This window comes from Amblyomma americanum, chromosome 4, assembly GCF_052857255.1.
Source record: "Amblyomma americanum isolate KBUSLIRL-KWMA chromosome 4, ASM5285725v1, whole genome shotgun sequence".
NCBI classification, from domain to species: Eukaryota; Metazoa; Arthropoda; class Arachnida; order Ixodida; family Ixodidae; genus Amblyomma; species Amblyomma americanum.
The window spans coordinates 13,129,873-13,145,241 of NC_135500.1; the positions used below are offsets into that span (position 1 = coordinate 13,129,873).

Sequence of the window (15,369 nt, forward strand, 5' to 3'; positions counted from 1 at the left end):
CTTTTATTTAAGCCGCCTTTTTTATTCTTGTCTGCCTAGGTCTACCACAGGCTTGCTTGCTGATGACTGTGTGATGTACAAAATATTTAAGTCCCTAGTGGCCAGAAGGAACGAAGCTCTAATCTATGAGAAATAAGAAATTGATGCGCCATTTGGCTAATGGTGCTAAACCCGGACAAATCTGTAATAATGTGTGTTACCAGAAAGAAAAATGTTATGAATTACCCTAGTTGATGTGAAAGCATTACTAGTGCCACTACGAGAAAATCCACGGTGTATGTGTATTTAGTCGCAGATGTTACAGAAAATCCCAGTGATGGCAAGAAAAATGGGTGACATCAATTGGCTGTATGATGCACAGAGGAAGCCAAGAATTGCCATTCCAGAAATAATATACATGTCGTTTGTCTATAATACTCGCCATTGGCCGGCCTCAATGTGGCGCCAGTTTTTCTGACATTCATGCCAAAATTGTGGCACAGCCATTTGTAGTATAGTGTTCCCAGTGGCATGATACAATTTCTTGTTGCATATAACTTGCATGTGATAGTCAAGTTGGAGGCTAGCTTGCTACAGAGATTCGAGCCACGCACCTTCAATTGTATGCCTTCCTTGACTTTCCGGGTAGTGCCGAATGGTGTCAGTGTGCCCAGGAACAGTAATGTAAGCCGTCTTAAGTGTCTCTGCCAAATTTTTTCTTTGCTTCTGGTTACAGTGTGCTCCAAGGCTTACAAGGTGATTCGGGAGCCGTAATATTCGTAGTGCAACTCTTGGCGTAAAAATACTCACTTATGGGACCCTGGTAGCACCAGTCCTTGATTATGGGAAAATTGTGTGGGATCCCTACACTGCATGTAACAAAATGAAAATTTAGCAGACAAGGGAATGGAAAGAGGTGCTGGTTATGACATGCATTACAGAAGTTAACAGTCACATAAACTAAGGAGCATTGGGAATGTCTTTTTTTAATTTGTAGCTTTTAATCAATGGGAGATTAATTAAAGGAGAAGAAAAAACAACCACATGCTGCCGGTAAGATCCGAACCCAATTTCGCTAGGGTTCGAATCCCACCGGCGGCATGCGTTTTTTTTCTTCTGCTTTTATTAATTTCCCATTGATTAAAAGCTACAAATTAAAAAAAAGACATCTCTTATGCTCCTTGGTTTCGGTGGCTGTTGGCTGACATCATAAATGAAAATTGAACATGTTGAAAGACTTGTTTCTTATTTTAATTATTTATTTTGTAAGACGGTTTATTTAAACGAGCTCGGATGGCGGGAGCAGCGTCCAAAACAGACACATGCGGCGATGGCAATGCCGCTGAAATGCAGGTTTACCTTCGGGGAGGAGAGGAGCTATCCTGGTGACTTACTGTGACGGCAAAATGGCAGGGTCGTAGTAGAGCTGCAGGCGCTGGAGGCGGCAGAGATGGGGAGGCGATGTGTGGAGTTCCACGACGTAGTTAACAGGACTCCAAGACATGGTAAGGGCATGATATGACCATAAATTTTGAGGACAGTCCATGGGTACTTGAGGGTATATAGAGCCACACAAGGGTGCCAGTAGAGATTGCAGGGTGGGGTGGGAGTGGTCTTGGCAGGATTTCTGGCGATACTGGGTAGTGAGTGGGCAATTTGGCGACAGTCTTTGGCATGTTGCGCGGCTTCAGAAACAAGGGTATATTCGGAGACGTCAGGTTGGTAAGAGAGAACGGTACAGCATAGACCGCTTATAACGCATACCGCGGGAGTCCGGAGAATACGCATTATAAGCAGTACTGCACTGTAACCAAGACCTAGCTTTTCCATGCATTTGTGTTTTCAGAATGGCCAGCCTACCTTTCAAAGTGCACCTGACAACGCATCAGACGCATAACACTGAAAATACAGGCAACAAAGAAGTTTATTTGACCTTTTTGTCGAAGCGTCGTAGTGAATGAAAGAATGACATTATTTTAGTCTGGCACTGTGACTGAATTGGGCTTATCCTCCGATAGAGGCTCATCCCAACCGCACATCGCTTCCACGGTGTCTTCATCTGTGGCGGCTACTTCACATGCAATGCCGTCAGGGTCGGCGATGACGACGAGGAGCTTATCCTGTGCCGGTCCTTGAAACACTGTATACAACTGTTCAATGGGTTCAAACCATCATGCCCCAAAATGTTTGCAAGGCACCAGGCCTTGGCTTGCAATATCGAGCCACTCACAGGAACACTTTGGGCTCTGACCTCTTCACACTGTTCAAACAAAGCAGCGACATCGTAATTTGATGCACGAATCCGCTTCCTTGCATGCGACACGAAATCTTCCTGCATCTATTGTCGCAACTTGTCGCTGTTCTTCTAAGTGGCAGACACAGTAGCATCGGCGACACCATACTTTTTTGCCACTGTAACCTTTTTCAAACTGCTTTCGACGTCCCTCACAATGCTCTGCTTAGTTTCGAGAGATTGCCGTTTCCTGGCTTTCGGAGGAGTAGACGTCATCGAAACTGAAGACAGCTGAGGCTGGTAGACTTACTCACATTGTCAGCTGACTTGCCGAGGTTGTCGCTTTTCACTACACGCGACGACATGTCACGCTCATGGGCTCAGGCGTGAAAAGATGCTGCCGCACACGCTTGTGATACGAGCAGCACTTGCAGCATCATGCCATGTGCTCGCCGCCGCCGCCACTGCTCCGGCATGCTCGCCTGGCCGTGCCATTACATGCTTTCAAGTTTTGTGCAATCAGTCCCGACGGAGGAGCATTGGAGAGAGAGAGAGAGAGAGGAAAAACGCCTGCTTTGCGACTTCTTTTTTTTTTTTTTCTGTCCTCTCCTGCCTTCAGCCTTGCCTTGAACCACACTGACAATGCCCCCCGCCCCGTCTTTTGCCCTCTTCTTGCGCAGTCTGGAAAGCACACTCCTCGCGCCCGCTGGTACCCATGGGCCAGTGCCAGTACGCGGTCCGCCACACTTTCCAGAACTCGCACTATATGCGGTCTTCAGTTACAGGCTGCCACGTATTAAACGGTATGCCAATGCATTGAACTCTATGGGAAGTGAAGTGGTTTTCACAAAAAGCTGCATATAATGTGGCCCCGCATTATAAACGATTACGTTATAAGTGGTCTGAGCTGTAATAGATATTGTAGCAGATGAATGATGGCTGTGAAGAAGACAAAAATTGGCGAAGGCAGTAGTGGACTGCATAGCAGTATTGTATCCGTAAGTCACATAAGGCAGAACTAGATCCCACTTGGAGCGGTCTGAAGCAACATACATAGAGAGCATGTCCCTGAGGGTGCGCTGAAATCGTTGTTATGGCCGTTGTCTGCGGATGATAGGTGGAGGTGTTGTGACGAATTTAGTCTTGGTGATTGAGGTCCGGCCGCACTTCATGTCTGGTTATGCAATCCCATCAACACTCTGAGTTTTTTTCCTTTTTTTTTATCCGGTTGAGAATTGTGCTGCACTGAGAGTCGAAACCCTTGCATGTGAAGCGGCATCCTACACCACCGCTTTATCCAGACAAGGAACAAACGGCGCGGCTCAGTGATGTTCATTATAAATGGGCTTGACTGTCTAACCACAAAGTGGGAGACCATAGAGGCCTTCCATATCCATCACGAAGCAGACAAGTGTGTGAGCAAGGCATCTGTTGCATTGACTCAATATGAGACAGGCCTTTTGGGCAGAAATACAAGCTTGTAGAAGTTTCGCAGTGTTTGAATTGAGATATGCTATTTATTTCTCCTGAACTATGACGTGAGCATGCCAGTGCGACAGTAAGGTATTCATGTGGTCGTTTATGAATAAAAAAGCCAGTTGTAAGTTCAGCAGCCCCTGTCCTTCGTTGCTCTCTTTCAACATGTGCCCATGTTAAGAATGACTCTTCTCCTCTGCCCTCTAGACAGGGCAAAATAAGCAGGTTGGGAATTCATCCCGCTGTGCCCACCCATGTCACTATTGCCCTCTGAGTATGCACGATGAGGTGTAGCGCTAATCGGTTGTGAGGAGGAAATTTTGAAGATTGTTTCTAAATTACAGGGTTCACGGCGAGCATGCTCACCAAGGTCACCTCTACAGAATATGAACATCGCTAAGAGCAGCAGTCCCCGCAGATGCGTGGGCACTGCATGTAGGTCCCCAATCTTTGATGGCAATTTCTGCAGAAAGTCGACACAGCTTCAATGAGTTGTTTGACAAGGCCTCGTTTATTTCATTTCATTTATCCTAAGGGCCCTTCGGGCATTACATAGGGGGGAATGCAACTAAACAACATTGCTTTTACATGCACATAAGCAAAAAATCGCAATTACAAGATACCCACAAAATAGATAACAGGAAAAAAAATGTAGGAAGAACTTAAAATAATTTTTGAAACCTGATTGGTTTATGGTTTATAGGGGTTTAACGTCCCAAAGCGACTCGGGCTATGAGGGACGCCGTAGTGCAGGGCTCCGGAAATTTCGACCACCTGGGGTCCCTTAATGTGCACTGACATCGCATATTACATGGGCCTCTAGAATTTTGCCTCTATTGAAATTCGACTGCCATGGCTGGGATCGAACCCGCGTCTTTCGGGTCAGCAGCCGAGCGCCATAACCACTGAGCCACCGTGGCAGCTTTTGAAATCTGAGTATTTATACAATAGATATATATTTTTAAATGATTTCACAAAGCTATGAAAGAATTAGCTATATACACGCGCAATACCAGGTAGGGAGAGCAATACAACAAAAAATAAGATTCCATGTACATCAAGGAAAGAAAAAAAAATTTTTGAATGAGATAAGCAGTCTGAAACACCAAAGAAATCAAAACAGCTTAACATTCTATTCTCTCCAGAGCTTTGAGGAATGATGCGTGGTCAGATATGGAGGCGACACCTGCAGGCAAACTGTTCCATTGTGAGATGCCAAGTAACAGAGCTGAATATTTGAAAAAATTTGTGCGCGCAACTATGGGGCTGATTTTAAATGAGGGCTCTAAACGAGAAGATATGTGGGCAGCAGGGTGCAGGAACGTTTCTCAAAAGTCTGATGAACCACGATATAGTTTGTGCATGAGCGATAGGTAGGCATTTCGTCTTCTAGGTTGGAGGGGCAATAAGCTAAATTGTTGCTTAAGGCTATTTACGCTGGTTCGAAATGAATAATGGTGGGGAGTAAACCTGGCTGCTTTACTCTGAAATGATTCAATGGAGTGCACAAAGTAAGCTTGATGAGGGTGCCAGATGAATGAAGCGTATTCGAGTTGGGACCGGACAAGCGTTGTATAGGCTAGAAGTTTTGTTTGTTGGCTTTCTTGATGCAAGTTACGATTCATGAAACCTAATGTTTTAGAGGCCTTATAAATGTACTCAATATGAACATTCCAAGTAAGGCTGGAAGATAAATGAACTCCTAGATATTTAGTGGATGATCCTTGTTCAGTGGCATTGCCTCTAATGAAGTACGTATGGAGTACAACCTGTTTCTTTTTAGTGAACATTAGTTCTTTCATTTTGTGAATATTTATGTGCATTTTCAAACTTGTGCACCAATCAGAAATAGCGTTTAAGTCCGCCTGCAAGAGATTGCAATCACGAGGGTTTTTAATAAGGCTGTAAATGATGCAATAATCTGTCGAATAAACGAACACTAGAGGGGTGCTATAATGCAAGTCATTTATGTACATGAGGAAAAGAACCGGTCCTAAAACTGAGCCCTGAGGTACTCCTGACTTCACAGAGACAGGAGCGGAGACATTTTTGTTAATGGTAACCGACTGAAAACAATTGGTTAAAAAATCTTCGATCCAGTTGATGACCTGAGGTGACAAATTCAAAATGTTACGCTTATAGGTTAATTGATAGTGAGGAACACAGTCGAGGACTTTAGCGAAATCAGTGAAGATGGCATCGATGGGATGAGACGAATGAACAGATTGGTGAAGATCAGTGATCAGCTGTGATTCGCACAAACGCCCACGTTGAAACCCATGTTGGTTAGGAAAGGTGAGCTTGGAACTCACCTGGTACTGCATTATTTGGGATGATATGTGTTCATGGAGCTTACATGAAACGCAAGTGAGCAAGATGGGCCTGTAATTTTTAAGGGAATTTTTATCTCCAGATTTAAAGAAAGGAATGACGAGCCGTTTTCTAATCATCAGGCAGTTTGCCAGTTGCAAGAGATTGTTGGAGCAGTTTCCACAGCAGTGGTCACTATATGGGTTTAGTTAGCTTTAGTGGCTTTGTGAGGATGCTATCTGGTCCAGGGCTACAGTTTGAAGGCAAATGATCAATGGCGCGCACTACCCCAAGACAGGAAACAGTGATATCTTCCATGGTGTGACCGACAGCTTTGAGGAGACCCATTTGAGAAAACGAGCCTTCATCAGTGAAAACAGTGCTAAAAAGCATATTGAACTGATTAGCCAAAAGGGTTTCATCGATCGGCATGCCATCCATGCCCAAACTTGGGATAACATTAGAACTTGGGTTTACAACCTTCCAAGATTTTTTAGAATCGTTACTGATCATGTTAGAAATATTAGCATTAAAGAAGGTATCTTCAGCTTCTTTTATCTGTTTTTTCACTGGAAGAGACTGCGCATGATAAGCCTTCCAACGCTCCTCTGAGTCCGAGCTGGCTGCATGGCGGTATAAGCGTTTCTTTTTTTTGTGTATACTTGGCATAATTGTTCTTGTGAACCAGGCATTATGGTGACAAGGGGCAATTTTTAACACCGGTACACATGCAGCTTAGCATTCAAGCAATTTGTCACGAAGCAATACCCAGTTATCATTTGCTGACAGATCCTCAAAACTATCGAGATAAAAAGGCATGAAATCAACCAGCATAGACACCAGGTATTACACGTCTCCCCCCTTCTGCAATCATATATTTGTTTCTTTGCACGATTGCATTTCTCGACTTCTAGAGAAAGAGTAACGTGAATGGCAAAATGGTCACTTATTTTGTCAATTATCGATGTTGTAGAATATTTAGGATGGGTTGTAAAAAACAGGTCCAAGCGAGCGTTGTCACGGGGTTGGGAAAGTCACAAGTTGTTTTAAACAAAAAAATTGAGCTATATCAAGCATTTTCGTGCATTCATTTTTATTTGTGCACTCGCTAAGCAGAATGTTTTTATTCCAGTTGATGCCTGGATAATTGAAATCGCCTGCTAGAATTAAAACAGTGTTTGGGAATAGCAATCGATCTTTAGCTACATTATCGTGAAGAATATCGCTGAAGTCAGAACGACGGTTAGATGGCCTGTGGCAGGCACCAATTAAGATTTTTTGAAAACCCGGTCCGATATTAACCCATAACATTTTCAGCTCTGAATTAACCTCCGCTAATGAAGATGGAATCGAATTCATCACAGGAATCATAACATCGACTCCTTTAGCTGCAATATGGTCTTTTCTGTAAATTGTAAATGCATTTGAAAAAGAAAGCTCCAAGTCTGAGATACTTGGATTAAGCCAAGTCTCTGTTCCTAGGATGACATGTGCATCACATGTGTCAACCAGAGACAACAAATCATCCTGTTTTGGAATAAGGCTGCGGAAATTTGCAAGAAGAAAAGATAGCAGACCGAGTTTGCTAACCGAGTGTGTTCTGAAAGGATTGATTCTGATTGTCCTTCAGCCAGTGCTGGGTTTGTTTAAGTTGCACGGCACTGTCCTTGGTTGCGCCATATATGTAGATACTGTCATTTAGTTTCAGCCTGTTGTAAGAAAAGCTGTACTTGCCTTCACCTTTATTTGCCTTCACAAAGTCCCTCAACTTTTTCCATGCGAGTTGAAATTTCGAGGAAAAATCTTCCTCTATCCACACTTTAGGTGTCGATACATCTTTCAGTTTTGTGAGCATTCCCAAAAATAGCATTCTTGCTTTTATAGTTAAGAAACTTAATGATGATAGGGTGGCAAGATCTAGGATTATACTTCCCAATGCGATGGGCCTGCTCGATATCGCCAGCTTCAACCGTTAAGTGGTTTAGAAAAAATGTTCTGATTCAAGTGATTGATGTATCACTACGGCTTTTGGTGTTGTGCACGCACTCCTGGTTGTCAAAGGAGTATATTTTGCGTGTTTTTTCTAATAAACTTTCAGTTGATAGTCAGTTTTTATTTTTAAGCTTGGAAAAAAAAAACAACCACCTTGGCGCAAATAAATTCACACAGACAAAACAAAAGAGACGAGGAGACGATGGAGAGGCGCCAACTATGTAGTTTTGCTTCTGCAATAAACAGTTGGAAGTTGGCGCCTGTCCGTTGTCTCCTTGTCTCTTTTGTTTTGTCTGTGTGAATTTATTTGTGCCAATGTGAATTTTTCTTCCAAGCTTCAAAAAATGCTAAACCAACTAGCCCAGCAACATGCCTTACTGACAGTCAGCGCCGGTCCTGTTGTCTTCTTCTTTCTTTGTCCCTCGTCTCAGCGCTGTTATTCCCAGCAGTTTGTTTTTCATTCATTTCTGATCTCTGCACATCTATACTGCATTTAATTGTATTTACTTCCTCAGCTAATCCAGTACTTTCACTACTGATCCCTTCAAGTCTTGATACTCAGTTATTAAGATTATGTATTCCCGATGACATTCTCTTAAGTTGTGATTCAGCCTTCTTCTGATGCTCATCGATAGTACTGACTGCTTTCTCAAGGCTGTTGATTGCTTCCAGGGTTAGGTACAGTTGGTCAGGATCCGGGTTTAGCTCTATATCGCCATGGAACACAGCATCAGTTTCATGATGCATACTGCAAGCAGAATTGTTTTCATGCTGGGGCACCAACACCCAGCTTTCAACTACATCAAGCCACATAGTGCATTGCTTTTCATGGTAGAGGAAAGACACAATGCAAATGTGGTGCATGTTCTATTCGACGCCCATTTCAGCAATGCAAGACAAACAAGATTCACTGGAATCTGCGGCCAATTACAACCAAGTTCAGGCTTGTAACAAAACAGGAGCTATTCACCCAGAAAGGAGCACAGTGAAACTTAGTGCAACAACATTTGGCTGCAGAATGGTTGTGTCAGCCTTTAGTAGGGGTCGCTGTAGGTCCTCAGAGGCAAAACGTGTTCATGCAGTCTTCCTTTTTTCATGTAATGACCTTGTGCGTTAAAAAAATACAATTTTGAAAATGCCTATTGTGCCGTGCACCGTTTATTGTGAGCCAGAAATATTTGAAGTTGAGCTAGAAAAGCACTATGCGCACACCCCTTGCGGGCTCCTCTTCCAGTGACCACCCCGTGTGTTGTGCCTGCAGGGCCACAAGGGTGCACTGGGGGGCAGCCTGGAGACACCACTGGTGTTGTGCCTGGCAACCAGGGCATCCAGCGTGGCCTTCTACCACCAGGTAAAGCTTGTCCAAAGCAGCGCTGCTTCCATGGCAGCATGCGCAAAGGAATAGAAGGAGATGACTGCAGCAGATAAAAGTGACCAGGGCAGCATGGTCCAACTGGGGCGCTCATCGTTCAGCCAGTCAGATGCATCGAGTAGCCACATCATCTGCAAGTGGACAGCCTTCAACAGCACTGCCAACAGCTGTGGCTGTTAGATAGAACGTGTCCTCTGCCATTCATGACATGCTTTTGTAGTGTCTTTTACTGATTCCATTAACAAATATCCACTTCAGCTGGCGTCAGCGTGAATGAGGCTGCACTAACGCACACGCTGGCTCCTCTTACGCAGACCATTGCGTGCACATCGTAAAGTGTTTCTATCTTTGAAACGCTCTGTTACTGTAGATTCTCCTCATTGGGGCTAGATTTACAGGGTGACTGACCTGATGGCAGTTCTTCTGATGCTCTCTGTGCCATATGTCAAAACACCCTTCAGTCTGGCCCACGTTTTTTTTACATAAGGGTATATTATTGACTTGTCATGCCTTGTCTTGTGGCAGACAGTGTAAGTTTGTGTACTGTGCATCTGGTCTCGCATCCCCTTTGCTTCCATTGTGGCCCATCTTTTTTGTTACATCACCTCGACTGAACCTGCAGCCAAGTAGAAAGCAGAACTCAGGTTTATTGTAATCCAGCCACCAGACTGCGCGTCACGTTGATCCATGACTGACACAGACCGCTGTGCGCTTATGTCAAGGTGCAGAGAGGAGGAAGAGGGGCGGCGCCCTAACACCGTCATGTGGCCATGAGTTAGCTACTTGCTTGTCACAGGGGTTCTCAGACCTTTTGCCCCAAGAAGGCCCAACAGCCTGCAACATGTGCCAAGGAACCCCCCCCCCCCCCCCACAATCGGTCGTCACAGGTGTCACAGTTGGTCGATGTTGCTCGTAAATGGACCATATGTGCTTTTTTCTTACTGTTTCATTCACTTTTGTAGGTACTGTGCTTACTTTCATAATTTGCGCACTTTTTCTTTAAATTAGGGCTTCCAAAAAGGGGGCGCACAAATTACACGAAAATTTTCTGAACACATCCTGAAAATCTCTACAAAGGTCGTAACTTGCAGTATATATACTATACTGTATATTGCAGCCTATGCGTAGACCTCCCATCCCAAAAAAAAAGTTGGCAGAAATATAAGACATGTACCCCCTCCCATCCTGCCCCACGTTGCGTAGTTCCCTGGGTATGGCATTATGGCGCGTACGCAGCTCAAAGAAATAAACGCGCAACGATACAATCACAAAGCTAGCAGTCAGAGGCAGGTGGAGACAACAAGCGATAAAACGGCGCCCTCGCGTGCGGCCCGGCTGACTAGCGGAAAATTGAACAGAAAATGGTTCGGTAGTTTCGGATTCTGGTGCGCGAGCAACTGTTCATCCGGGAGAGCCACAGCCAACGACCACCAATTCGTTGCCTAGACACTTGCTCCTTTAGCAGCCGCACATGACGACGCGGCTGCCCTCCCCCCCCATTTTAGACAGATACTGCTTTTGCGGCGCGAATGGGCTCGCCGGTGGCAAAACTCCTCTCCAGCTCCACGCTGTCGAATCGCTCGGAAGTGCGCCCAATGAGACGCTCACGCTTTCTTTGTCTTGGCTGGGCTTGGCGGTGCAGCCCACTCTGTCAGTTGCCATGCTTATATGCACGTAACACGTGTCGCCTTGTGCACCATACACCTTCCACACCACGTGCAGGTGTTCTAAACGCACGCGCATTGGTGCAGCTTGCTGCAGCTGTGTCACAGTGTCTTGGCATGCTGCCAGCTTTGCCGGATGCACTACCGCCACCGTCAAAACATGAACACGCGGCGCCGTTAATGCTGCCAAGGTCTGTGCTGCAAATAGCACAGAAACTGAGGGCACGAAACTGAGGAAGAGCTAACACTCAGAAATGAGTTTATTTGTACCAGAAAGGGGGGAGAGGCCAGTGCAGGTGCTCGCGGAACCCACAAAAGCAGCTTGCGGAACCCAATTTGAGGACCCCTGACTTATTGGAATACACTTACATTACCTTTTCCCTAGAGAATGCTAACACGCATAGCAAAAATGTTTGTTTTTCATGCAGAGATGATTGGAACTAGTTAACTGTAGTAGCTGCGTAGTCCTCGGTCATGCCGGCCAACGGACTGAACAGAACGCACGTGCGAAGGGTGGGAACTGCACTGCCCAAATTGGGTCATGTGCGCTCTATTTACTGCGTTGAAACCAGGGTGCCCCCTGGCGCCGAACAGCACTTTTAATCCTATCGCATTAACTAAGCAAAACACTAGGTTAAATTGTTTGTTGGCACAATCACAGCCCTGTTGTCTACGGGCCGGGGGTGGATGTCTTTTTCTTGTCTTGGGCACCGAGGTCGTGTTGAGGCTCTGTGGCTGGAGAAGACCCTGAGTCATGATTGATGTCTTAAGAACTGTGGGGTTCCGTCGATAGTCCGCCTCTTGTGGTGAACACCCCTGGGTCTTCTGCAGCTATGGCTGCTACTTGTTCCTGGGGTTGCTTGGCCCACGTTTCATCAGTACTGGTCGGTGATTCAGATGGTTACCATGATAGTTGCCATGGTCCCCACCATGGGCGTCATAGCCATGGGCGTCATAGCCATGGCCAGCACATGTTGTCTCGTGGTCCGTCTGCATTGATGCCTCTTCCATTCCATGACTCCAAGTGGCGTGGTCATCAGTAACACATAAGACACTGGCCCCGGGTGTCACCATTGCCTCCAACCATCTTGGACCTACTCTAGAGTTTCTCACAAACACTTTTTCGCCACTAGCAAAGGTTCTGTCAAGTTCTCTTTGGCTATGCGTCTGTTGGAACTGTTTTTTCCTGACCACTGAACGAGCACTAGGCTTCAATAAATTGTGTCGAGTTCTAAGGGGTCCTCCTATCAAAACCGAAGCCGGAGAGTGCTGGGAGGTTGCATGTAATGTATTTTGGTATGGTAGAATGAAACTGGCCAGTCTCTCTTTAGTGGACCGGGCTTTGATGTCCTTTTGGAGGGCTTCTTTCACAGTCCAAACAAATCTTGCAGCCAGCCCATTACTTGACGGACGATATGGGGTGGAGCGCACATGTTTTGTTACTTTCATCTTTAGGAATAATTCAAATTCTTCGCTGCGAAACTGCAGCCTGTTATTTGACGCGATAACCTTTAGTAATTCAAAACGGCTGAAGAGGTCATGCAGCTTACTGATGGTAGTTTCTGCCACGGTCGACGGCATCAAGCATGCTTCTGGCCACCTTGTATGGGCATCCACCACCATTAAAAGACTGCGTTGAAGAAACAGGCTAGGAAAGTCCATGTGGAGTCGGACCCACTGCCACGTAGGCCAAGCCCACAGATGAAGAGGAGCGTGGGTAGGTGGTGTCCGTTGCTGCTGGCAGGCTGCACATGCTTGCGCAGTGTTCTCCATCCATTCCTGGCCATCGGACATGGCTTTGGTCAACTTCCTTTATCTGCACCACGCCAGGATTGTCTTCTGTAAAGGCGGGGAAACCACAGTGCGCATCCCCCAATGTAAACTGCCAACAGCTCCAGTCTTTTCAAAATGAAAGATTTCATCCGTCACACGCTTCCTCTTGAAATGTCCAAGCTAGTTATTGGAAAAGTGACCCACCGTAGTGCATAGCTGGCGGTTGCTTCATCGTCGTCTTCCTTCTCGCAACTCTTGGGCAGTGGCAGACGCAACAGTCTGCTTCTATGTCGCTTCCTCCTGAACGTCAGGCAGTGTAATGGTCCACCTCAGCTAACGAGCAGCACAATGCTTGGTATTCCTCTCTTTGGACTGGGGATCGTCTGTAAAGGCATGTGATCAGTTACCAAACTCAACTGTCTACCATATATCTAGTAATGGAACTTCTTATTTTGAAAAATTAAGGCTAGCGTTTCTCGCTCTAACTTGCTGTAGTTCTGTTCACGTGGTGACAGTGTGCACGATGCAAATATGATTGGCCGCCTGGAACCATTTTGTTCCACTTTTGCTAAAATGGCACCCAACTAATATGATGAAGCATTGCACACTACCTGAAGCTGGGCTTCCGGATAATAATGTGCCAGCACCACAGAGCTTTCACTAGTAACCTTTTTATCTCCTTAAACACCACATCCCACTTAAACACTACATCTCACATCGGATGGTGGTGCAGACAGTAATTTACGTTTTTCATTCCTTTTATGCATTTAGTGCAATAACCGTGAGATGCTGTGTTTAGGTTTTTAATTTTTCTGCAGCAAATAAATACAAACAATGAGCTAAAAAATCTTCTTGCTGTGTTTCTCTTCTTATATGCATTGGGAGACTTTGCAGACAAAGTTTTCATAGCTTCGCCATGGTACGAAGCGCATGCATGGCCACACTGACGCCTGAAAACTAACTTGACTCGCGAGCTCAATGCAAGACTACACCACTGCGGCTATCGAGAACACTAAGGAACGCCGAAAAACCGCATATGGCATGTCGAACACGTCGGTGTAGTAGTGCATTCCTGGCGACTGACCATCCGTGCACATGAGCAGTTTCACACTGCCAGGCATTACACACGATCATAATGCAGGACGCTTCAACAGCTAATAGAAAGTTCTAGAATAGGAAATGCATGTTTGCGTGCAGTAAACTACAGTAAACGCAAGCATTCTGCGGGACATTATGGTTGATGTTACATCATTCAACGTACGCAGACGAGATGACTCCGGTGATAGTGGCGCCATCCAGTATGAATGAAGAGAACAATTTCTACAACAAAGCGGTGCTCGTTAGGCCTAGGAGCTACCGAATCGTGTAAAGAAATAAGAAACAGGCCAAATTTATCGTCTATCCAAATTGTTACAGCCAAGATAAGACGAAGTGAAAACCTCGTATCCTGTTTATAGCCAGTTCACGGGTCGAAAAACACATTAACACCAATGAGTTCTCTTCGAAGCGAGAGGCTCTGCTCGAGAGCGCGCCGCCATGTTGGTCGTCCTTGAGCAGCATATGCTATGTGTTTCAACAAAGGAGTAAGCCGGGCTAGTTGGTACATTCTTTTCATGGAAACAGCGCAGCAGACGGGACCAAGAAAGGAAGACACGCCCGTGTGTGTCCATGTGTGTGTCTTCCTTTCTTGGTCCCGTCTGCTGCGCTGTTTCCATGAAAAGCTATGTGTTTGACGTCACTCTCGGGTTTCTTCCACCGAACCACCACATCCGCTTCCCGCGGTTCGACCAATCAGGTGTGGCCACTGCGGCAGATTACGATGCTTTTTATTACGACACAAACTCGGAATACGGACCCAGCTTCGCTGACCACTGCACAAGAGCACTGTGCTGTTGCTGCAAGTGATCATCCCTGGTGTTTAACTGCTACTCTCGCGCTGTACAGTGCCACTGCCATTATTTGCAGCTCTGCATAGCCTGACTGACTAGCACTCCTGCTCTCACAGCTGGGGCCTCTGATTGAAGGTGTAATGACACATGATCGAAGGTGGCACGATGCCTATACGTCGATGCAGCACAGCCACAGGATTTTTCATCACTGTGATGAAAAATCCTGTGGCTGTGATGCATGAAGTTCCATCATGCCCACCTGCATGTGTACTTACCGCCCAAGCAGTGTGAGCACAATTGAAGTTGTTTTGGATAAAATAAGCATTAAAGAATACCTTTCTGACGTTTCGTTCCTATTTTGCATTTGATTGTTTCCTCGTACCAACCCTTGATTGTACTTCAGGATCCAGATAGAGTTCAAGCTGGGTCGGAGTTCAGTCCCGATAGTCTCTATGACGATTCAAGTTGCCCATGTGGCAGCGGTGCCAAGTGGCTGGCTCATTCTGGTGGAAATAGACGATATGCGAAATGCGCAGCGCCATCTCTTGGCGCTCCGAGAACTAGGCCTGTCATGTTGGTTTGGTAGAGAAAATGAAACTGTTGACCAGCGTTGGGTCAAAACAGCTGCTCTCTGTTTGAAATGTGAAATGCCGATGCACTGTTGTGCTACGTTGTGCGCTC

The 15,369-nt window shown here is 45.7% G+C and overlaps 1 protein-coding gene across 3 annotated transcripts in view; it reads left to right on the forward strand.

Annotated features, from left to right (window-relative positions):
* Positions 1 to 15,369, forward strand: part of LOC144127801 (DENN domain-containing protein 2D-like) — a 352,039-nt gene that overhangs the window by 166,940 nt on the left and 169,730 nt on the right. For all 3 annotated transcript variants that reach the window (XM_077660720.1, XM_077660718.1, XM_077660719.1), the window contains one exon: positions 9,252 to 9,341. In XM_077660720.1, coding sequence (XP_077516846.1) covers positions 9,252 to 9,341 — 90 coding nt within the window. The remainder of the gene's footprint in view (positions 1 to 9,251; positions 9,342 to 15,369) is intronic.